The sequence below is a fragment of the Alnus glutinosa genome, chromosome 14, assembly GCF_958979055.1.
Source record: "Alnus glutinosa chromosome 14, dhAlnGlut1.1, whole genome shotgun sequence".
In the NCBI taxonomy this organism is placed as follows: Eukaryota; Viridiplantae; Streptophyta; class Magnoliopsida; order Fagales; family Betulaceae; genus Alnus; species Alnus glutinosa.
In genome coordinates this window covers 22,430,965-22,456,560 of record NC_084899.1, presented here as the reverse complement: position 1 = coordinate 22,456,560, position 25,596 = coordinate 22,430,965, and the positions used below count along the sequence as shown (strand labels likewise).

At 38.9% G+C, this 25,596-nt stretch overlaps 1 protein-coding gene across 1 annotated transcript; it reads left to right on the top strand.

Annotated features, from left to right (window-relative positions):
• Positions 1-7,961: 7,961 nt before the first annotated feature.
• On the top strand, positions 7,962-24,181 carry LOC133857575 (uncharacterized). The gene is made up of 17 exons (XM_062292843.1): positions 7,962-8,056; positions 8,168-8,257; positions 8,412-8,520; positions 9,364-9,432; positions 9,555-9,671; positions 9,764-9,837; positions 10,354-10,456; positions 16,568-16,610; positions 17,477-17,539; positions 20,522-20,646; positions 21,773-21,893; positions 21,975-22,078; positions 22,301-22,414; positions 22,498-22,668; positions 22,760-22,903; positions 22,986-23,131; positions 23,749-24,181. The coding sequence occupies exons 2-17, from the start codon at positions 8,194-8,196 to the stop codon at positions 23,898-23,900; spliced, it is 1,719 nt and encodes a 572-aa protein (XP_062148827.1). The 5' UTR covers positions 7,962-8,056; positions 8,168-8,193; the 3' UTR covers positions 23,901-24,181.
• The last annotated feature ends 1,415 nt before the right edge of the window (positions 24,182-25,596 follow it).

Sequence of the window (25,596 nt, the reverse complement as noted above, 5' to 3'; positions counted from 1 at the left end):
CACCAACTAGTAGATCCGACATAGATCTATCCAACGCTGTCCAGAACGTCTCCATCGGACGCTCCACGCACTGCCATGCGCCTTCCGAAGTTTTGGACCTTAGATTCACGCGCCCACTCGTAGCCAGTTCTGCCGCGCCGCCTTCTACCGTTCCAGTCCGGATATCATTCCGATTGTAGTGCCATTCGGTAGATCCAACGTCGAGGATTCCATAATAGCCTCCATCTCTGCCATCGGACCTCACACGCACCTCCACGCGCTGTCAGAATTTTCTGGATATTGCTCCACGCATTCACACGCCTCCACGCGCAGTTAGTTTCTCCGATCGGGTTCAACTCATTTTCCATCCGGATCTCCAAGGAAATCGGCCCACATTCGAAAACCTGGCCCTACGGGTTTAGACCCGGTTCCTTCACCCGGTTCAGCCGACCAGGCCAACCGGGCCGAATTCCATCCTGGGTCCATTTCCAAGATCTGATTCAAACCCGGACCAACCGGATTTCAGGTCGGTTCTCTATTCGGTTTTCAGGCCTCATAAGACTTGGTTCAGCACTTTTCAAGCCTCTTTCAATCCGGTTCCCATCCGATTCAGGCCTCTCTTATTTAGGTACAGTCAACCAAGCCCAGCAGTTAGACCTAGTTCCTCCACATTTGTTGAACCGGCCCAAATTTGTCAACTCTGCCCAGCAGTTAGACCCGATTCCTCCAAATTTGTCGAACCTGCCTAAATTCGTCAACCCGGCCCAACTGTTAGACCCGGTTCCTCCTCTAAATTTATCGAACCGGACCAAAGTCATCAACTCGGCCCAGCAGGTTAGACCCGGTTCACTTAATTTTGGTTCAGACCATATTCAATGGTTCGTGGGTTTTGGTCTATTTGTGGCCCAATTAAACCGGCCCAATTGCCTATTCTATTAGGCTTCATTCTCAGCCCAATTCAAGGTCCAAGCACTCACTGCCACCACCAGCCATCGGTCCAAGCATTCACTACCACCACCAGCCACCACCATCCGCAGCCAGCCGCCACTCTCTGACCACTTTTCTAGCAAACTCAAAAAAAAACCATCTTTTGGATTTTTTTTATTTTTTTTTTGGTGTGCCTATTTTGTTGTGATCTGTGGCTTAATTCATTGGCGAAACTTGGCACAATATGATTAGGCCTTTCACATGATTAACGGTTAATTTCTGTTTCCGACCATCATTGTAAGTTGCGGTTTGGCCCCTCATGGGATTAACAGATATTCTCCGTTCTCCGGCGGTCTCTTTCAGTCTTTTGGCACAATGTGGTTTGGCTCTTCACAGGATTGACAGCTAGTTTCCTTTCTTCGACCATCATTGTCAGTCGCGGCTTGGCCCCTCACGGGATTAACGGCTAGTATCCATTCTCCGGCCGTCACTTCCAGCCTTTCTCACCGGCACCGTTTTGATCCAACCATCGACTTCAGGTGCATTTAAATCCGGCTTCTAATTTCAAATTCAAGATTTCAGAATCTTCCGCCTTAAGTTTGAGATGGGATATTAGAATATATGAAAAATATAATATATTTTCCATATATTCTATATTTGGTTGATATTGTAATATTATTTATTTACGGTGAATTGTAGTGTTTACTCTAATAGGGACCTTTGTATTGTAGACAATCAAGTTAATAAGAGCACAATATAGCCCTTTAGGCTTTATCCTGTAGACATATCTATGTCTCTTTTCTCTCTCATGCTTCTGCTATTCTTTGTCTCTTTAGATTCATTCACAAATTTCAACAATATATATATATATATATATATATATATATATATATATTCTCTCTTAATCATAATAGTTACATATTTTTTAAATGTAGTTTCACTACTTAATGGTGGATCGAGTACATTAGTTTTTTTTATAGGGGATAATATTCTATCACTTTTGCAATCGTACTTTCAAACTCTAAAAACTTGCAATGTCGGTCGCCATGTTTGAAATATATCAAATAAAACACAAAGACTAGAAATCAAAATAAGTTTCGAATAAAAAAAAATACAAGAATAATAAATACATTGCAATCTACATGTGTTACATAACTTGAAAACATATATATATTAAATTACTATTTATCCCAAAAGCTTAAACTTACATAAAAGGATAAATTTAATTATTTAATGAGAAAATTACATTTTACCTCCCTAATGTATCCACCTACTAGCGATCTGGCACCCAATGTTCAATTTTTGGTAGATGACACCCTTCATCGATGTTTACCACTTGTGTTACAATGAACCTTCCGTCTACTTGCTCGTCATTTTAGACGGAAAATAGGTCACATGTTGCACGTGATCGTTTAAGACACATTTTGTTCCAAAATTGCTCCCTTCCCATTCAACACGTTTACACTCACTACATAAAAAATAAAAAAATAAAAAATAAAAAATAAAAAATAAAAAGCCGACCTATATCATTTATTGCCCCACTTCCATCTTACACGTGTCACCATCGACACCAAAAGTTTCTTTTTCTTCAAAAATCACCCAGAAAATGCTTCTTCTTCTTCTGTTTATTCCGATATACAAAAATCAACTCCTAAACCACCACGTCTCCCCTGCAGCGTGGAGAGCTTCGATCTGGTAGAAGAAGCGTATCAACAAAAAATATGCTATAGCAGCTGTTTTGAAAAGAACCCACTCCAACCTGCACCCACAACTCAGTTCGTTAATGGCAGCCAGAATAAGGAGAGACGTCGTCAAAGGTTTTTCTTTTTTACTTCTGTGTTTCAAGTTAGGCTACACTGTGTAAGACAACAATAAAGGTGGAGTTAGGCCTCAGGAAGAAGCTCGTCACTTTGACTTGGAAAGATCGTAATTGCTCAACGGTGGAAATTTCTGGACTTGATATTAGATGGGGTCCGAGAATACCTTTAAAATTTGATGAGCAGGGTTTGTGGATTCTCAGCAAGGAAATGCTAGAAGGACTCTACGAGTACAAATACGTTGTTGACTGTGAATGTGCAATGAGTACGGGCTTTTAACCTCTGTCAAGAAAGATGGCCATGTCAACAATTACGTTCAAGTTGTTGATGATGATGCAGAGAGTCTTAGGGCAAACCTGTGGAAGAGGTTGACTAGTGATGATCCTCATCTCACAAAGGATGAACGACTGAATTTATTCATAAAAATAAAAATAAAAATAAAATGATCGGGCAATTGATACTCGGTCACCGCGTGTTCGTGACAAAGGGAGAGGATTCCAACGAGTTCAAGGACATTGTGGTGGAGCTCATGACAGACTTCTTTGATAAACCCTCCATTGCATGTAACTGAGCTTTTGGCGAAATCAAGAACCGAAGTCACCGTGCTTTCATTGAAGTCACCATGTTTTCATTGGGTATATACACACCGTGAAATGAAGGCATGCATTCATATTAAACGAAATTTGTTTGTACATTAAAAGCACTATTACACACATATATGCATGCGTACAATCACAATTCACAGCCACACAACCAGATTTAAGCTGAGAAAGGCACCCAAACCAAGTTATCAACAGGAAAGAAATGGCACACATGCAGGAGAGGTTCGGGGTTCAACTTTGAGCACACGAAATGACAAGGTCCTAGACTCAGCTTGAGGGAAAAGCTTATGCAGTTGCTGGTGGAACTAAAACTGTTGAGGTTCGGGAAGAATGTGAAAGGGTTCTTCAACTTGAAGAACCTCTCAAACGTCCAGGTGCTATTGTAAGATATTATCTCATTATATGACATTTATATTGCATATTACGGTGTTTATTATATTGTTAATAAATAAATATAATATACGGTATTATAGTTATGATAATTTCTATTAATTTATATTACCGTAATGGAATCGTTTAATTGATTTAAAATTAATTAATAATATTGTTTCCTTGATGGGATGAACAATACGGTTTTTACCATATTTGAAGGTTCCTGACCTAGTTTATAAATATACAGTATGTGTACACCATTAGTACGGCAATACAGTTATAGACATAAATTATAAGATCTCTCAAATAATATATATATATATTTTTTTAAATCCTCGTAGAAGTGCTTGAACAAAAATGGCTAGAAATAAGCCTAGATCCCATTTTATTCATTCTATTGGATCTAGGCATGACCCTGTTGTGTCCCAAAAGGCTGAAAAGGTAAGGAAGAGACCGCTGCCTAAAAAGGAGACTAGAAAACGATCAAGGAATGCAGATGTGGAAAGAGCTTCTGAAGTTGAACCAAGTGTAGAACCTACAAAAGAAAATGAGAAGGAACATTTACTGAATGGTCGTCCGAGGAGGTCCAAACGCAACATATTCAACTCTGGTGCTCCCGCGGTTGGAGACTTGGGGAATCATGAAACTGTTGGAATTAAGTAGTCTAGAGAATCACTTCAAGAAGGAAAGTTTTGTGCAGCGGAAGAACGCCTGAGGAGGTCCAGTCGGAATGCTTGTAGAAACAATTAAGTTTTTATCTCCGATGAAGTGGATGGAGTTGCTGATCGATGGAGCAAGAAAGGTTGGGCAAATGAAGCGAAAACGCAAGCCAAACCAGAAAGAAGAATGTTCAGGTATTGAGAGTGAACATTTAATTGAAAGATCTTCAAAACTATCCACGCATATTGCACATATACATAGCCCATGCAGAGCAGCAGTTGGTCATCATCTCCTGCAAGTACGTAGCCATGCACTTTCTGTAGCCATGCATTGTCGTGGGTGCAGTGGTTTTTGTGCAACGTCGTTCCGTACGTGGCGTGGCTTGCGAGTACTCGCACGCCCTCGGTGAGAAGAGCAGGTTTTTCACGGACCTGTTCGGCGATTCAGAGTCTGGTGCTATCAGAGATCCTGGTGCTACCAGAAGATCTCTGGTGCGTGGTGTGAAGATCCAAACGTGGATTTCTTTGGTGTTTTCTTGAGCGTGGTTGTTGTTCGGCAAGTCTGTTGCTGTTCGGAGTCAACAATTTCTAGTGAAGAGATCGTTGGGTGTTCTTAGTTCTAGGTATCACCGTGGTGCATTCGTTGGTCTGTGCGACGCGTGTTCTGGGTGCGGTATCGACGTGATTTTTGCGCGGTGGAGTCTGGTGCGATCTTCGTCGCCTTGTGGTTCGGTGGTCTTGGGCTGTCGGCATCCCTTGGTTCTTGTTCGGTTCTGTGAACAGGTGAGCGTCCGGTGAAGATTAGAGCTGGACGTGTTGGGGAAGAGTGGTTTTGAAAGGACGCAGTTTAATCAGGGGCATGCTGGGGACGAAAAGTGTGTAAAACGGTCATATGTAATGCATGTGACCTCTTTTTCGTCTAAAATGATGGGCTTATGGACGGAAAGTCTAAGGTGGCACAAGTTATAAACGTCATAGGGGTTATTTATCAAAAATTAAACATTGGGCGCCAATAGATGAATACATCAGGGGGATAATGTATAATTTTCTCTTATTTAATTTATGTTCTAACATTTTTCCTTTACGTGTGGGTTCAAATTACTCATTAATAGAAGAAATCCAACACGTTAAATATTTAGTTAAAAAGGAAAGTGAATAACGGAGATCGGATTCGAACTCAGATCATACATCTACTATGATATAATATTGTTAAATCATCGCTTACCTTAAAAGCTTGAACTTATATGAAATGATAAATTTATTTATTTAATTTATATTATAACATTTTCAACTTTTTGACAATATGAAAAAACAAGGGAATTGAGAGAGTGGGAGAGATGTTCAACTCCTCGACAACATGAGAAAACCAAATGTCTCAACCATGAACCATCACTTCTGAAAATATTATGGTTTTCTCAAAATGCTTGGTATAAGTGAAAGGAGCTAATTATGGTATAAATTAATGCAATGAAACTTCTGAGCAAGCAATAATATTCCAGTTTGAAAAATGTATGTATATCTCAAGAGCAATAAGAAAAGAAAAAAAAAAAATTGTCAGCAAAAAATCATATAAATTATTTAAGCATAATTCGCTTTTTCATACAACGTTCTGCAGAATTAAGGCAATCAAGCTGGCTTAGGGACGAATTGCCTTCTTCTTCTTCTTTCTTCTTCCTCCTTTTTTTTTTTTCTTTTTTTTTAAAAAAATTAAATGGGGAAAAAAGTTAGACAAGAGGGTCATTTCCACTTTGAATCCGTATGGAAGAGAAAATGAAAAAATCCGTTGGAATGTTACAAAAAACAGGATTGGTAGTGACCCATTTTACTAAAGCATGTGCTCTAAAGATGGCACTATAAGACACTTTCGAAGTATTTCAGCTTCGAAAAGAGGATAAAAAAACACTAATATCTAAGACAATATTACAATAATACTAAGAGGAAAAAGTAGAAGGACTATTAACCACTAAAATCACCAAAAGTACAAATTGCCTTAATATCAGCTCCATAAAGTTCATCCCCCAATATGGTAAGGGCATATTGATGCTTTTTTTTTTTTGGTATCATATTAGGGTTTAAACTTATGAGTATATATGTATACACTATCGGAATCTGTTAATTTAGTGGATGAAATTTGACTATAGATAATAAATTATTTTTTTGGCATACCTTAAGGACCTCTAAGTTCATTTTAATACCACATGGAACTAATTACAAATAAGATAAATCACATGGGCATGTTCTCTTTGAGTACCCTCCAAAATTGATGTAATTTTTAAAATAAAATTACTATTGGATCAAAACCTAATAGTGATCTATCATTCATCTAATAGTGATTTTGAAAGACACGTCAATTTAAGAGAAAGAGAACATCAATTTACTACTCATCCCTAAAACTAAAGTTCAAACCTTTATGGTTCGTTTGGGTATACGATTTTTTCAAAAATTACGAATACAAAGATAATTTATTTTTTGAAATTATGTTTGGATGGTTTAGAAAATTTGAGACAAAATTAGAAAAAGTGAGATAAAATCTGAGTAGAATTTGATATTTGAAAAAAATTCCAATTTACCCGAACATGCCATAATTATCAAATTAAAATAGAAATTCATACCTTATATGACTATATTTGTTACAAGGAAGTAGGTATACAAACGGAGCGGTTATAACCGCTAACCGCATAACAGCTTTTAAAAGCGGTTATAAATAACCGCTAACTGCCTAAGTAGATGCGGTTAACGGTTATAGGGTTTGGTAAGAGCGGTTAATAATCGCTAACCGCTTATATATATATAAAAACCTTAAAAACTTGGGAAACTTGGGAGAGGGAAGGGGTGGTTTTGGACATTGCATGAATAGAGAGAGGTAAGATTGTAAAGCAATTGAGTTGAGGTGAAATTTTGACAGAGTTGAGTAGAAATAAAAGTTCCTTAGATATCATTCATCAACAACTCTGCAGCATGGGGAAGTTTCAAGAAGCAAAGAAAGTTTTTGGTAATTTGAAGATCTCAAGTTGTCTCCAATATCTCTTTTACTCTTCCTCAAAGAATTCATCCAAAATGCTCCATACAAGGCAGTACTGACATGTCGTATATATGATTATAACGATAGTCTCCCTCTTTGACTTTTGGTTGATTCTCTGGTGCTTAAGTGTTGAATTATTGACTTCAAAAAAAAAAAATAGTGTTGAATTATTGTATTGTGACCAATTAGAGATTTGGGTCGTTGTATTTGGATTTGTATTTGAATTTATAATGTTTGAGGTCTTTGGGCTTTGGATTTGTTTGTATTTGGTTATAAGTTATAGCTTATTTGGATTTGTTTTGGATTTTTGGATTTAATACCTGCACAAGAAAATGCCCAAAATTGGCTAAAACTGGCCCAAATCGAATTCAAAATCAGTCCAAAACTTAAATTGAAAAGCGATTATACAACTGCCGGTTATCTACTCAATAACCGCTAATCGGCGGTTATAAAAATAACTACCTCCGTCTAGGCGGTTAGCGGTTTTAACCAATAACCGCCGGTCATAATCGTTTGTACACCTCCGTGGGAAGTAGGGTTATTTGATATCAATATTAGAACGACGTCGTGTTAGTCTTCTGAAGTCTCGAAATGTTTTTCATTTCCCTCTGCGCCGGTTTCTTCTTCAACGGGCTAATCCAGCAACCACCGACCTGTAAAGCTTCTGAAAATTTACCGGTGAGTCATACCTAATCCCTAACTTAAAAATTAAATAGAATAAAATAAAAACCTTGAACTTTCATGTTCAAATTGAATAACCAACTTCATTTGTTTATTTATTTTTCGAAGGGCGGCAATTAATCCAAGCTTCAAGAATGAGAGAGGTTCCGTCTTTGATATGCTTATGCATAGAGGCACTCAAGAAAGAGCTCATCCACGGTAACTTAGTGTTATCAATCAACCGAATACGATCTATTTAATATTATATGATTTTTGTTTTACATTGGGAAGGGTGAATTCTGTGCTTAATTTGGGGTATGAAGGTGATGAAATCGACGAAAATGGCTGATTTTGATTGTTTAAGGAGTTGCAGGGGACCTTGATGTTGTGCCGGCTGTTGTCTACGAGCTTCCGTGCCATTTGTTCGATACCTTGGTTTTGAGTTTGCCCCCATTGGCCTTGCAAAAGTTGCAAACGCACATGTACGACGAATTCTAGCTGAGAACTTGTTAGTAATTACCGTACAATGTTCATTTTTGAATTCAGCTTTGTTGTTTTGTTGGGTATCATGTTTTTGTTAGTAAACTTAAGAAAGTGTTTGTTAGAGCAGATGGTAAATTGTCTTAGCGCAATTGTAGAGACCTAGAATTAGCGTATAATAATAAACTATTATTAGTATTAGTATTATTGTTGTTTTAGTATTAGAATTATAGTTTAAGTGATTAAATTCACCATTTTTCAATTGCTGGGGAATTTTTTTGGGACAATTCGTAATCTATTCTCGTATAAGGAAGATGCTTAAAGTTTTGGGATAAGTGGTAATTTATCAGCTAATTCAAATGATAAAATACTATTATTAATATTACTATTACTGTTGTTTTTAAAGAATAGTTGTTAAGTGATTAAATTCACCGATTTTTAATAGCTTAGAATTTTTGAACAATTCGCCATATACTATGGTATCATGTAGATGCTTATACTTTTGGGATAAGTTTAAAAATATAAGTGTTAGTTTGAAATGTCTTGGTGCAGTAGTAGAGACCTAGAATTAGTGTATAATAGTAAACTGTTATTAGTATTACTGTCACTTTTGTTTTTAGAATAATAGTTAAGTGATTAAATTCACTGTTTTTCAATAGTTTATACTTTTGCAATAAGTAGTAATTTATCAATTATCTTAAATGTAAGAGTGTTACTGGGGGGATAGTGGGCACATAAGTGAATGCAGTTATTTCACATGTTGCCAACTGTAACTAATTATTGACCTTTTTATGTACTGTGTTCTTTTTATTATTGGATTGTTAGCTTACTTCTTGTTTGTACAGGCCATCTGAGGATCGGAATGACCATGAGTTTGCTGACGATTGCTTTAGAAATGGAAGAAAACGTGGAAGGTTCAGAAGAACTGAGAGTTGTGGTTTTCTTTAATGATGTGACATTCTATGGAGTCTTTATTCGATGTAGAGACATGTACAAGAACACAAGTGCCTGAGAATGGAACTAATTTTTTTCATAGGTGTTGTAAATTTAACACAGCATGGATGGCGTTATTCAAATTGCGTTGGCCTGACCTTGTTGACCATATCAAACCAGTTGACTGGCAGCAGATGTATTGGGAAGCTCATTTGCAAAAGTATGCCCATTGGCGACACAAACATTTGAGTGTGTATAATTATTTGTTCATGACTTCTACTCATGATTTAGCCCTTTTGTTATGTTAAACAGTTGCCTAGATGAGGCTGCAGAGATAGCTCTGATTCCATGTTTTAATGGATGTATCGGTGACATACAGATTTCAGGTACTAAGTATGATGCTTTCATTTTCTTTTGGTAATATTTGAATATTTTGAGTGAAGGTGGATTCCAGCTTAGGTCACAAAGTCTCTTGAGCCTTGTAATACTAAATTGGGTTTAGTTCCCACCTGAGCTGGAATGGCATCATCACCTGCTTCCTTTCATAAACAATACAAAATTGTGTCTGTGCTATATCTTATTGCTGATAATTTCACTTGTAAAGTAATTCAAGGTTCCCCCCCCCCCCCCCCCCCTGGCGATTCCATTGCAGAACTGAAATCCCACATTACTCAGTTTCAAAAAGTGCATTCATGTTCAGTTAATTCTCACATACATCACAACATCGTCTGCTTTGTTTGTTTTCTTTTGCAACTGGTCAAAAGAATCTACATTTATAACAAAGAGTGAAATAAGAACTTTCTCCTTCTTCGTGACGTTCTAGTTTTTGGGTAGATTTTTGCATCTGCTGGTACCTTGCTAAGTTCATTAACAATTTGTTGTATTTTTTTTTTCCTGTGCAGACACTATATTGAAATGCATTGGTTGTGATGGACAAACAAATCCTTTAACTTCTGAGTATTCGAAGTTATCCGATCATTGCCAACATTTTGGGTGCTACACTAGGTAATATGTTACGTTAGTCTTAATATCACAAGAGCCTATGCAATGTTCTAAAATGATTAGCTGGAACATAGTTGCAATGTAACATATATGTATTCAGCTATCTATCCCTGTGCATATTTATGCTATTTTTGCCTCTACTTATGCTGATTGTATTAATACATTTATTTCTGATTGCACTCCACATATTGTATCATCAATGTTTTCTTGCAAATGTGCTAAAACGAAATCATAGTAATGTTATTTATGTTTGTTTTAGTTTAAATAATTATTTCTCAGATCTTTTTTTTTTTTAATTATACAAATGGTTTAAGAGATAGAATATGAATTAAATTATTAAATTTATAATTTCTGTTAAAGACATATCTAGCCCTAATCTAGATACACGTTCAAACGGTTGTTCTCAAGATAATGATAACTCTAAAGATAAGATTAGTTGTTCAAATTCAAATACTAGACAACTTATAGTTCAGATTTACTTCACAGTGTAACACTTAGATTAAAACTCTTAGTCTGTTCTCTTATCACATTGTAATCTCCTAGTCCTTTGTAACTACTTCTCTATAAATACAAGAGTTTTTAACCAATATTTGGTAAGGCAGCACAAAGTATAAACACAAGTCTTTAGTTTTTATATGGTATCAGAGCCACAACAGTGACTCACGTCTTCTTCTTTTTTCTCCTCCCAATTTCGTTCATGTCTACCTCAAACCCACCACCACAGCCCCCACCCGACACTAGGGTTGGCAATTTTTGACACGACCCGCGAACCCGACAAGAACACGACACGAAAAAACCGGGTTTGGGTTTGTTATAATCGGGTTCGGGTTGACCCGATTATAATCGTGTTTGGTGGGTCAACCCACGGGTTGACCCGCCAACCCGATTATGACCCGATTGCACGGGTTAACCCGATAACACGATTACCCGCCAACACGATTATAACCCGATTACCCAACACGATTATAACCCGATTTAAAAAAAAAAAAAAAAAATTGAAGGTAAAAAAAAAAAAAAAAAAATGAAGGTTGAAACATGTGAAAACAGTGAAATTGATGCCGTGTCGGGTCGTGTCGTGTCGGGTAAACGGGTGACACGTTTTTTAGTCGGGTTTGTCGGGTCGTGTTCGGGTTACCCGATTATTAATCGGGTCGTGTTCGGGTCACGTGTCACAACCCGATTAATAATCGGGTCGGGTTCGGGTTGACACGTTTATATAATCGGATCAGTCGGGTTGACCCGAACCCGACCCGTGAACCCGAATTGCCAACTCTACCCGACACCAACCCACCTCCTGCTATCATCTCCACCCACTATCAAACCCCTCCATTGGTCACCTTCACCAATTTTAATCCTACCAAACTCACCAACACCAACTATCCGGTCTGGTTGCCTTAGATCGTTCCTCACCCCAAGGGTGGCAACATATTTGGTTACGTTGATGGCTCCACACCCTGCCTTTCTCCCACTGTGACTTCCACCAAAGATGGCGTCTCCACCACGTCTCCCAATCCGGCCTTCCTCCACTGGAGCATGCAAGATCAACTGCTGCTCGAAGCTATCAACTCAGCTCTTTCCGAAAAGATGTTGACCCATGTCACTCGATGTGCTACCTCCCGAGATGCATGGATGACTTTGGAGACTCTCTTCACGTCTCAGACAAAGGCTCGCACCATGCAAGTGTACTATCAATTGGCGACTCTCAAAAAAGGCTCCTCCTCCATCGCCGACTACTACCACACGTTTCAGACGCTGTGTGATGCCCTTTTTGTTGTTGGCCAACCTCTCAATGGCTTTGAGAAGGTGTCCTTCCTCTTAGCAGGCCTAGGATCTAAATTTGATCCCTTTGTAACTTATGTTACAACTAGAGCCGAACCCCTCTCTGTGGACGAAATCTACGGCCATCTTTGTTGCCGGTGCTAACTTTGCCACCCAAGGCAACTCTTCTCCACACTCCAACCGTGGCATGCGTGGTTCCCGCAGTCATCACCCTTCTGGCCGTGGCTTCTCTTATGGTACTTCCAGGCCATTTCGTGGCAGGGGCCATGGACACTCATCTGGTCGTGGTTCCTCCTCCAACCGCCCATTATGCCAGGTATGCAACCGCTATGGACACGTTGCTCTGGACTGCTACAACAGATTCAATGAGGCTTACACTCGGGAACAGCCTTCTCAAGCTCAGGCCTATCTCTCTGCTCCATCCAGCAACACTTATCAGAATTGGTACCCCGACTCTGGAGCAACACACCACCTGCCGTCTGATCTGGCCAACTTGAATATCAAGGCTAAAGACTACTTGGGCTCAGATCAAATCCGTATTGGCAACAGTAAGGGGCTCTCAATCAAACACATTGGTACAACTCGACTCTCTACTCCTATTTCCCATTTTGATATCCTTGATATTCTACATGTCCCTCATATCACAAAAAATCTCACCTTTGTTCAGAAATTTACCAAGGACACTAATACGTTTTTTGAATTCCATCCATCTCATTTTTTCTTAAAGGACCGTCGCACGGGGAAACTCCTCCACGGGCCAAATAAGCATGGTCTCTATCAGTTTTTCCCTTCCACAAATAAACACCCCCGTCATGCCATGGTGGGTGAATGTGTTTCTGCTTTTCAATGGCACTCACGGCTGGGCCATCCCACCTTGAAGATTGTCCGTCGTGTGCTTTCCCATTTTCAGCTTCCAGTTGCATCTCCAAAAGACTCCATTGTTTGCACTGCCTGCCTTGGTGCAAAAAGCAAGCAACTTCCCTTTTCTTCAACTACCGGATCTGCCAATTGTCCTCTTGACTTAATCTATACTGATGTATGGGGACCAGCCCCTGTTAGCTCTAGGTCCGGTGCAAAGTATTATGTTTCCTTTCTTGATGCTCATAGCAAATACACTTGGCTTTATCCAATTTCCTTACAGAGTGGTGTTCTTTCAATTTTCTGCACCTTTAAGTCTTATGTTGAACGGTTCTTTAATACCAAAATTAAAGCAATTCAATCTGATTGGGGTGGTGAATACTGCCATGTCAACAACCTTCTCAAGCAACTTGACATTCAGCATCGTGTGTCTTGCCCACATACTCACCAACAAAACGGTGCTATCGAACGGAAACATCGACACATTGTCGAAACCGGTCTAGCACTGCTTTCTCATGCTCATTTACCCTTAAAATTTTGGGATGATGCCTTTTCCACTGCATGCTATCTAATCAATCGCATGTCTACCACAGTTCTACAAAATCATTCTCCATTTGAAACACTTTTCAAATGTTCTCGGGATTATACCTTCTTATGCACTTTTGGTTGTCTTTGTTGGCCCAACTTACTTACTTACTTACGTCCATATAATTCAAACAATTTTGAGCCACGATCCATCCCTTGTCTATTTCTCGGCTATAGTCCTCTTCACAAAGGCTACAAATGCCTCCACTTGCCCACAAATCGCCTCTAATGAATCATCTTTTCCATATACTCCTCCCTTATCCTCCCTTGAGTCTAACTCTTGCAATACTCGGCAACAACTCTCCCTGACCATTCTCATACCACAGTCAGCAGCACAGCTCCCACAACCTGTCCTAGAGCCCTCCTATCCCTATTCCTCTCACTCTCTGCACTTTACATCACTGCAACCCCTCTCTTCAGCTTCTTCCAGCTCTGCCGAGTCCCCACTTCCAGCTGACTTTTCAGCATCTTCAACTCCTCCTTTATTCCACCTGCATCCTCACATCCCATGGTTACTCGTGCTAGAAATAACATATCCAAGCCTAGAGAGTTTACAGATGGTCGAGTTCGGTACCCCCTCCTGAGAGCCCTGCTTGCCGAGTCTTCAGCTGTGAGATAGAGCCTACTTGTCACTCTACAGCCGTGAAGGATAAAAATTGGGGAGCTGCCATGAACACAGAGTTTGATGCCCTACTACAGAACCGAACTTGGACACTTGTTCCACCTAACTCGGCTACAAACATCATTGGCTGCAAATGGGTCTTTCGGCTGAAGAGGAAAGCTGATGGATCAATCGATCGGTACAAGGCACGCCTAGTTGCTAAGGGTTTTCATCAACAACCTTGAATAGACTATGGTAAAACCTATAGTCTAGTGATCAAACCTACTACGATACGTATTGTTCTCTCTCTTGCTCTTTCCAATGGATGGCCTATCCATTAGATTGACATACAAAATGCATTTCTGCACGACGACATTTCAGAGGTGGTCTATATGTCTCAGCCCCCTGGCTTTGCTCACCCTTAGTTTCCCAATCATCTGTGTAAACTACAAAAGGCCCTTTATGGCCTGAAACAAACACCAAGGGCTTGGTTTTCCAGACTTAGTGGCAAGCTATTGACACTTGGGTTCAAGGCCTCCCAATCGGACACCTCTCTATTTCTCTACCAATCGGCCACATGCACTATCCTAGTGTTAATCTGTGTAGATGACATCTTGATCACTTCTTCCAGCTCCTCTGCCGTCCGTGACCTCTTGTTAAAGACCTCGGCCTCCTCAATTATTTTCTGGGCATTGAAGTTCTTCCCAGCTTCGGTGGCTTCTTACTGTCTCAGCATAGATATATACTTGATATTCTCAGCCGGACAAAGATGGCAGAAGCAAAACCAATCAATTGTCCTATGACATCCTCTACACACTTGTCAGCACATGAAGGTGACTTATTTTCTGATCCCACTCTCTTACGCAGCACAGTAGGTGCACTGCAGTATCTATGCATCACTAGACCAGACATTTCCTTTTGTGTCAACAAGCTAGCTCAATTCATGCACAATCCTACAGATCTTCACTGGCAGGCTGTGAAAAGACTTCTACGATATCTCAAGCAAACCATGCACTTTGGACTTCAATTCTATCACACAGACTCTGCTTCCATCCAAGCCTACTCCGACTCTGATTGGGCCGGAGACTGAGATGATCGTCGCTCAACAAGCGGCTACTGAATTTTCCTTGGCAAAAATCTCATCTCATGGGATTGTAGAAAACAGCACACAGTGGCACGGTCAAGCACAGAGGCCGAATACAAATCCCTTGCCAACACTGGAGCCGAACTCTCGTGGATCCTATCTCTCTACTTTGAGCTTGGACTGAAGCTCACCCAACCACCAACACCATGGTGTGACAATATTGGAGCTACATACTTAACCTCCAATTCGATTTTCCATGCTCGCACCAAGCATACCGAAATAGACTTCCACTTTGTCCAGGATATGGTTGCTAAAAAGATCCTACGGATTCAGTTCATCTTTAGCAAAGACCAACTTGCAGACATCTTTACTAAACCACTATCATCCACCCGGTTTGCCTTTCTTCGGTCCAATCTCAACGTTCTTTCCATACCGTTGAGATTGCAGGGGCGTTGTTATCAAGATAATGATGACTCTAAAGATAAGATTAGTTGTTCAAATTCAAATACTAGATAACTTATAGTTCAGATTTACTTCACAGTGTAACACTTAGATTAGAACTCTTAGTCTCTTCTCTTATCACATTGTAGCATCCTAGTCCTTTGTAACTACTTCTCTATAAATACAAGAGCCTTAAACCAATATTTGGTAAGGCAGCACAAAGCATAAACACAAGTCTTTAGTTTTTATAATTTCTAATCAATTTAGGCTTTTGGGATACTTAATGATTCAACATGGTATTAGAACAGAGGTTATCAGTTTGAACATTTACCCTACAAGTTATCCCCTAATTCATTAAATATTCTACGTGTTGGGCTTCACTTGTCGATGGGGATTTTGAGCTCACATGGGGGGAGTGTTAGAATATCAATTAAATTATTAAATTCACAATTTCCTATCAGTTTATGAGATGGACGAGAATCATGGTGATGGGAATCTTGAACGTTCTTGAGAATGAAAATTACCCGGGAATCTTGAACGTTCTTGAGAATATTATTCGGCATTATTTCATAACCTGGGTAATTTTTAGAAGCCGGATTTACCCCTTTAGTAAATCGTGAGTGGGTCTGGTGAAGTTTAGGGAATTGGCATCATAGGTGGCGGTCGCATTTGGGGTATACTAAACGACGGAAGTGGTGCCCCCATTCTTTTGGGATGATTGATGATTTAACATTAGGTTTTTATATGATGTTTTTTCTTTCTGCAGATGTTTGAGACTTCAAAATATACTTTGCACGACAGAAACTTGTGTAAGTTATTCATTTCATAATTAGAAGGTAACGCTGTCAATGACTTTCTAAGTTGGTTTGGTCTCTAAATCTGAAATGCATTATCCCTGTTTCAATTGGTTTTTGATTAAATGCATGAGTTACATTCCTTTTATAATTAAGGAAAATGATAACTGTGAAATTAAATTTCTAAAGAGATACAATGAAATCCAAAATTAGGGAATGATCTCCTTAAAAAAACCTTTTTAATAGACTTCTTAACTAATTTAAGTCTTCTATTTCCAAAGCATTGCATAGCATGTCATCTCTAGGAATCTAGTTGTACTACTCATCTATGGATTTCCTTGTCCTTTTTGCTTGAAATCGTACAAGAAAGGTGACTTCAGGATCAATATAATGCTTGACCCTGGGATTGATTATCTGTGGGAAAAGGAATTTCAGCATTTTCTCTCTTCTTGTTAAGAATCAATCTTTGTTCATGTTTGTAGCATATTTATTATACAGCCAAGTTGGCAGCTTTTGCATCTTATCATGAATTATTTTCCTATATTTTCACATTGCGTAACCTGTAATATGTGTATTTTTGATACATTTAAATATTAGGAAATAATCAGGAAATATAGACACATAGCAACACATTACTTACAACAATCTCCTCCCCCCCCCCCCCCCTCCAAAAAAAGAACTTACTAGCACGTTTTTCTGCGTGGAGGCTATGAGCTGTTTTACAGATTAGATTATAGGGTGTACCGCTGGTGTCATAAGAATTGGATCTAATTGACTGTCTGTGTGTGTGAGTATGGTCCCATACGCATGTGTTTGTCTGCTTACATAATGGCTTGATATTTGTTGGCCCTTTAGAACCCTCTAATATTATTCTCTTGCAGCATTTATTGAGAAATTGCAAGTTAAGGAGCTTGGTGCTAAGGTTGATCAGATCCAAAGATCATGTAAGATCAATTATTTTTCTATATATTATTAAGTTTATAGAAAACTTTTGCTCTAATTATAGAGGTGAAGTGTGAGACTAATAACTTCATTGCTAAAATGATGACACTACTTACACGCATAGAAAATAGCAAATTGAAACAAGCACAACAGAAGATGAAGACAGTAAGCTAGCAACTTTTACCTTCTTGTTTTTTGTTTGTTCCTTTTTTCATGTCTCGTTTAGACTGCCTGTGCCACCATTATTGGTCCAAGCAACATTGGGTCATGTTTGCTCCTAAAAAGAAAAAGGTAACTGAGCAGAGGTGAGGTAGTTCTTTTTCATTTCCTCTCTGACGGATCTCTTCTCTCTCCCTCTATCACCTATCCAAAAAACAAAAGAAAAAAAATTGGAAACTGGTTGAACACCTATGCTGTAGCATTATCTTAGTGAGGGATTCATCATTTTCAACAAGTCTTTTTTCTTTTCTTTTCTTTTCTTTTTTATAGGAATTTTATAGAAAATGCTTAACCCCTTAGTACATTGGAAGTATACAAGGAAAACACCTATCTAGAAATAGAAAAGTGAGTGAGAAAGTCAGAAAAAGAAATATACAAAGGATTGACATAAGCCGAAGTCCAACAATACAAAGAGTGATCGAGCAAAGAAAGGATCTCTTCCAGGGATCTTTCCAAGTCTTCAAAATTCCTATTGTTTCTTTTCCACCATAAACACCAAAAGATACAAGCATGCGCCATTTTCCAAACAGCAGCACTCCTTGATCTACCAGATGACCACCAACATGCAAGCAAGTCAATAACTCGTCTAGGCATAACCCAAGACATCCCGAAACGGCATATTAGTACGGAAGATTGACTAAAAGCATGATAAGAAACCATGCGGAGATAAGATCAATCCACCATGTTTACATAACATTGAAGGCACATATCATCATCCTAGAACATGGAGATCTCAATAAGAAATAAAAGAAAGGGAGTTAGTGTTTCAGAGCACATGTAAGCTTAGGATTGATCGATTCCTAGAATGGCTGGGGGCAGTGGTGGAGCCAGAGGGTAAAAAAAAAATTAAAAAAATGTATGAAAATATTTAATAATATAACTAACAAAATTTAATTATCATTTAAAATATATAAATATAACTTGCAATTTATTTCTCATTAATAATTAGTTTCTTCATGATTCCATCTGAGAGAGCCTGACATATTCGGCGCCAGAGTGCTCAGCATGTTGAGTTCAAGAGACCCCTGATAACGTTGATGCCCCCGAGTGAGTGAGTGAGGGCGGGCAATTGTGGGCAACGACAACAACTTAACTAGGGCTAAAAAAAATTTGCCCCCTCTCGATTGCTGCAGGCTTGCCGGGGGAGGGGGTTGGCTGTTTCAAACTCGAGTGCCATATGGGGTGGGCCTTTGGAGGAATATTAGGAGTGGCCAGGGAAATTTCTCCAATTGGTCTCCTACAGAGTAGGGTATGGGTCTCGCCTTCGTTTTTGGCAGGAAGTATGGTGCGGAGAAGCGAATCTGAGATCTTTATTCCTAGAACTCTATTCCATGGCTCATGACAAAGAAGCCTTAATGTCGGATTATATGGACATTTATCACACTTTTGTCCATTTGAACCCGATTTTTCTCAGGGCAGTCTAGGATTATGAGCTTGAGTCCTTGTTGCATTCCTCGATATATTGTACTCTTCAAAAACCCATCCAAGAGAGACAAATAAAATGTTGTGGATCCCAGCAGGTACTCGTGGGTTTGATGTGAAGAGTTATTACATTTCACTACAGTCTGGATAGTCTTGTCTATTTCCTTGGAAGAGTGTCTGGAAGGTGAAGGCTCCACTTCGTATTGCTTTCTTCACTTGGAGGGCAGCTTTGGGCAAAATCCTCACGATTGATAATCTCAAGAGGCGGGGTTTTTACCCTTGTTAATTGGTGTTGTCTTTGCAAAAAGAGAGAGGAAACCGTTAACCACCTCCTCATCCATTGTGAGTTTACTAGCGAGATTTGACACATGGTTCTCACCTTATTTGAAGTCTTGTGGGCCATGCCTAGCAATATCCTAGAGTTACTTTACTATTGGAAGACACAAGGCTGGGGTCAATCCAAAGAGGCCATATGAAAAGTCATCCCTCCTTTACTTATGTGGAGCATTTTGAGAAAGAAATCGGCCTCTATTTGGGGATCGTGAGTCTAATGTGCTACAATTAAAATCCTCCTTGAAATCTCTTTTAGATTGGGCTGTAACATTTGTTCCTAATTTTTCTTCCTCTAATCTTTTAGATCTTGTTAACTTTTTAAATTTTCGACCCCATTAGAGTGGTGGCTTCTCTTGTTTCGTGTACACTAGCTTTGCTTCTCCTATGAATAAAATTATTATTCATCCAAAAAGAAAGAGTACATGCAAGCTTAGAAGAATGAATATTGGTGCTATAGGACACCACTTTCAAGGCAAAATCATCGTAGTGTGCACTCAATAACATGAAAGAAAAAGAAAAAAAAAATTATTTTCTTAGGGTGGACTGTGTAGCACTCTCGAAGAAAATATAAATGGCTTCTACAAGAAAATCTAATCATCGCTAAGTTTTTTCAAGCTTCTAGTCTTAGCAATGGCATATGAGTAGCGCATTTTTTCCTGTTTAGTCCATGTGTACCTGATTAGCGCCTTTTGCTTTTAATGATATTTTAAGTAAAGTAATGGCCTATGACATTCTTGGTGGACCTAAAGATAGCAATCTGCTTCTTTTCCATGATTTTATGGGGGCTATGAGATGTTGGCTAAGTTGGCAACTCGTTGATAAAATAATTCTGGTTAAAATCCTAACCATGTAAAGAAAATTATAAAGTTTTATCTTCCTGGCTAATGTTTTAGATTTTGTTACCAACTGCCAGATTCAATTTATTGTCATTGAAGATTTTTGGTTTACTTGAATGCTAAATGCTTCCTCCCAACTGCTAATATGATAATTTGCCACTCACAACTTTTCAGATTGATGGGATTTGCAAACTTCTGAACCAGAACACTGAAACGTTAACATCACTTGAATTCATTCACTGCAAGCTTTCTTCAGATTCATTACCTGTTGGACTTGAATCATTTTTATCATCAGGAAGGTACATCTGTTCTAATAATGGTTCATTTTAACCAACTTGTATACATATGAATCGTTTGATTGATTGAGGTGCTCAACATGCTTTTTTGATGAATGAGGTGCTCAACATGATTATCAACATTGAAACCTTTGTATCGTAATTACAATAACTGCTCTCTGTTGTTTTCAAAATTATGTTTCCTTTTTCTTTTCTTTCCATCTTTTTATTTTGGGTGGGGGTAAGGCTTTGCAAAATTTAGTCTTTAGCTTCCAGTAGCTAAGAAGCCTAATACACTTCATACGCTCCTTCAGAGTCTTTAAAGTCAGCATCACCCCACAAGTAGAAAGCAAATGATCAGTTTCCCAGAACTATTCCATAGCTCATGACATTAAATACTTAGGGTCGGATTACATGGATTCTTCTGGCACTCTGTCCATTGGAACCTGAGTTATCTCAGGGCGGTCCAGGATTGGGAGCTTGAGTTCCTTGTTGCATTCCTCGATGTATTGTGCTCTTTGAAAACTCATCCAAGAGAGAGATAAAATGTTGTGGACCCAAGCAGTTAATCGTGGGTTTGATGTGAAGAGTTATTACATTTCACTACAGTCCGGAGAGTCTTGTCTATTTCCTTGAAAGAGCGTCTGGAAGGTGAAGGCTCTCCCTCGTATTGCATTCTTCACTTGGACGGCAGCTTTGGGCATCTATAATGATACTTGGATTTCTTCTTGGTTTTTCAGAGAGCTTGGATCTAATTTTGTTAACCGGGCTTCGTCAAGGCCTAGGCTATCTCTAGTGCACTATACATGTCATTCTTGTGGGGCTTATATCTTTATTGCTGTTTTTTGGGTTAAAAGAGCAAAATTCTTGTTTCACCAACGCTACAGAAGTGATATTTTACCTGCAAAATTTGGTCAGCTACTTAAATGTTTAATCTCTACTAGTTTAGATGAAGTCAAACATATATAAGGACTGTTACATCGCTTACATGTTTAAGGTCTGACACTAGAGAGGAAGTCAGATGTGTATAAGAATGAAACTTTTTTGACTCTATATAGAATTTGGAGTCTGGTTGCATTTCACTAAATTAAACAAATTGCTCCAATAGTATCTGCTCTTACTTGTGAAGTCTCTGTTATTTTTCTGTTAGGTCCTTGTGTTCATTAAAACTCAGTGACAACCAACTTGGTCGGAATTTCGCAAATATTGTCTTTTGTACTCTTCTTGATGTTTCATCCAGCATATCTGTCCTTGACATTTCAGAAAACAATGTGAGTTATGCACTTCTATGAGATCTTTTATAGAGTTTGCATTCTTTTAAAACCAACAGAAAGCTTCATTAAGACTTGCAGATATCAGGATGGCTTTCTAATATTAATCGGAGATCCTCAAGTGGCCCCTCCTCATCCTTTGGAATTGGCAAGTCCTTGCAATCTCTACGTGTGCTCAACCTAAGGTACCACACAAGCAGAGTTATGACTTCTATGTAACATTATTGTCCCCTACAATCAATTCATGGCAGTTGTAGTGTCTTGAAAAATTGGACACCACAAGTTGTATCCCTTGGGTTTGTGCCCCAGTGCCTTTGAGGATATGAACTGCCACACAAAAGTTACTGGTAAGGTTTTAGGGAATTCCAAATAAACATTTATGCACTGAGAGTTACTTCTGATTTTAGGGGTTGTAATCTACGCAAAGATGACATGGCCTGTCTAAGATATGCTCTGGTTCAGATGCCTAACTTGGAAATCCTGGATATAAGTGACAATTTCATTGAGGATGAAGGAATCAGGCAAGTTGAATTTCCATTCTCTACGTGTTTTTGGATACAGTAGGCATTCGTTCTCACACGCTACTCTATCTTTGAACTTACAGAAGTTTAATCCCACATTTTATTGAAGATTTTGAAAGACGTTCTTCCTTGGCTGACTTGAATTTGGAGAACTGCGAGCTTTCTTGCGATGGTGTAACTGAACTTCTAAATACCCTTTCAACCTTCAAAGGACCACTAAAGTCTCTATCTCTTGCTGATAATTTCCTTGGCAGGTTTGTCTGGTTGACACTGGTGTAGAAATTACTCTTTGTCACTTATTTTTCCTTCTACAAATGTGTTTGGTTTGTTTTTATTGTCTTCCAGCCAGGTAGCAGTGGCTTTGGGACGCTTTTTGCACACATCCATTGAAATACTGAATGTTGGAGGTATTGGACTTGGTTCATCTGGTTTTCGGGAACTACAAGAAGGCATCATGGAGGAGTTGAAGCTAGTCAAAATCAACATAAGGTTCCGATTCATACCTATATATCTTTTCTGTAATTTTTTGTTGTTGCTCGTGGCAATTAATATATTAATGCATTTCGTACAGCAAAAACCATGGTGGGATTGAAACTGCCAAGTTTTTGTCAAAACTCGTGTCATTGGCTCCTGAACTTACTGAAGTTAATGCAGCATCTAATTTTATGCCTATGGAATCCTTAACCCTCATCTGTTCTGCACTGAAAGTTGCAAAAGGTAATTATATTAAACACCTAATCATTTTAGTGTAGATATCGATTTGTCCAAGTGCTACTAGTTTCATCTATCAGTATCAACATTACTAGATAATTTCAGAATATGAAATAGATCAAATGCTATCATTTGCGGATGTAAATCATGCCACCTAAGGTAAACTGCGCTTGGATTTACAAAGCTGCAAACAAAGTTCTATTTACTCAGTTATGTATAGAGATTCATTACGCTAGCTCAGAAAAAACCTCTCTCAACCTTACATTAGTTGAATCTAGAAAGATGATCAATTTTAGTTGCATCTTTCATTGCACTTTTGGTAGTTTTGTTGTACTTGTAGCTTTACCTCATTAAATAACATGCCAGTGTGAAGCAACAGACTAATATGAAAATTCCACTGTTCAGAAAACAGTATATTATCATTTCCTCAATTTGATATTGACCAGGGTACTCGAGAAATTTCAAATGCTGTGTAAAGCTAAATATGTTCTCCATTTGGAATGCTATGCAATACACAATTGAACAAATATTTGCTCTCTAATGTTGCAAATGCTCCTCCCTATAGCGCATCCCTAATATCCAGGAATATTTTGAAACTTGACTGTATTGTGCTTGTTATTTAGGTAATCTCGAGCTTTTGGACTTGTCGGGAAACACTTGGTCCAATCAGCCGGCTCGCGAGGCCTTGCTTAGCGGAATTGAGCGTGATGGGAGGCCCATTTTACTTCTTCCCTCATCATCAGCCCCAGATGCACCTTATGATGATGATCCCTAGTTGTTGATGCACTACATGTTGAAGTCACCGGGGTCGCTGATCACTGCATTGAAGCTATATGCCAGTATCAAGCACATTGAATGAAACTTTGTGCATAATACTTGTTGGCTCTTTTTTCTTGCATCCTACGGATTGCAGTTGTTCAACACTCCGACAGTTCTGTTTTAGTCAGTCCTACCACCCGACACACACACACACACACACGTATACATATCAATCTGATTCAAGCTGTGCCAACTTTTTCAGCCTGTTGTAGCTATATGAGATTTCTTTCTCTGGCATTATTTTGATTTTCATATACATGCCTTGCCAATGAAGTTATTTTTTCCTGAGCAAATAAAACTTGAAAAGCAAAAAAACACAAAGACCCAATAACAAGAACAAAGAAATGAACAACTAAGGGGGGATTAATATCGTTAATGGGGACGCAATGAGAATACTTTCACTTCTATCAATACATATATGCAGCTCATTTGGCTAAATTGTGCGCAAGCTACTTAGCATTGTGGTTAACTTTTCAAAAAGACCGGTTCGGAACAAGTTGCAGAAGGCGGTGAGCTTCAACAATGGAAGGCTCCACTTGCCAGTCAAGCAGAGTTGCTAATAATTCAGCTTGTGTAAGACATGAATTGACATGCGGGAGAAAACATATGACATTAGGATCCCGAGCCGGTTCCTTATATTTGAGGGGCATTTTTGTCATTTTCTAAAGAATCGGCTCCTCTCAAGTTTCGGTTACATATCTTGTTAATAATGGCTTTGATACCTACCTTAGATGGATAGAGATCCTTACTCTAAATTTATAGCAATTCAAGCAGTAAATATATGTGAGATTAATCTAACCGAACAAGTTTAGGACAACCCATCCTCTTACTCGGGCATGTGTGCTCTATAAAGACTCACTCATATATGTTGTCCATATTGTTAACAATTCGAACAAAAAATTGCCGAAACAACTTCAGATTTTCCAATTGAAGACCTTTTCTACTTCAAAAACCCATGCCTGGATGTCCCATTAAAACTGGGAGTTTTCAGTGTCTCGTGATAAAGGGGCATGTAGCAATCACATCGTTCACTGAAAATGAAACAAATTAGAAAAGCAAATTGCTGCCAATGAGATGAGATGGTTAGCTCTCTTTACTTTTGTACTCCTTAATGATGATGGCTTTTGTGCATGGAAATGAACGCCCACACGAGTGGCTTAAGGAACACCCCAATCGACAATCGTCTTCTTTGACTCCTTGACCTCTGCTCTGCACCATTCACATGGTGGATGGAGTCCTCCCCCACCACATATTGAGTTGTGGGGGATAAAGCCTAAAGGTGATGGAGACATCCCATCGTAGAGGAGTTGGACAAGATGGGGCCGTGATGAAATGCAAAAGGTAGCTTGCCCATCAAGAATGGTACTAGAATCATGCCACATTGGTTACACGATTGCATTTTTATATTCCCCAAGGTTTTATCCAATCAACTAAAAAGTGGCGTGACGTTTTACTCTTACCGTTTTAACTTTCTTTATAAATTGAAGTGACACGTAAATTTAATTATAACCGATGCGCAGTAGTGTCACATAAACTGTCACATCAATTTGTGTTAAATGAAAAAACGCCCACAACGAACTCGTCTCTCTATTACAAAGAGTTCAAAAGTCGGGTGTTTCTAACGCATGTCAAATACATCTAACGGGCGTCAT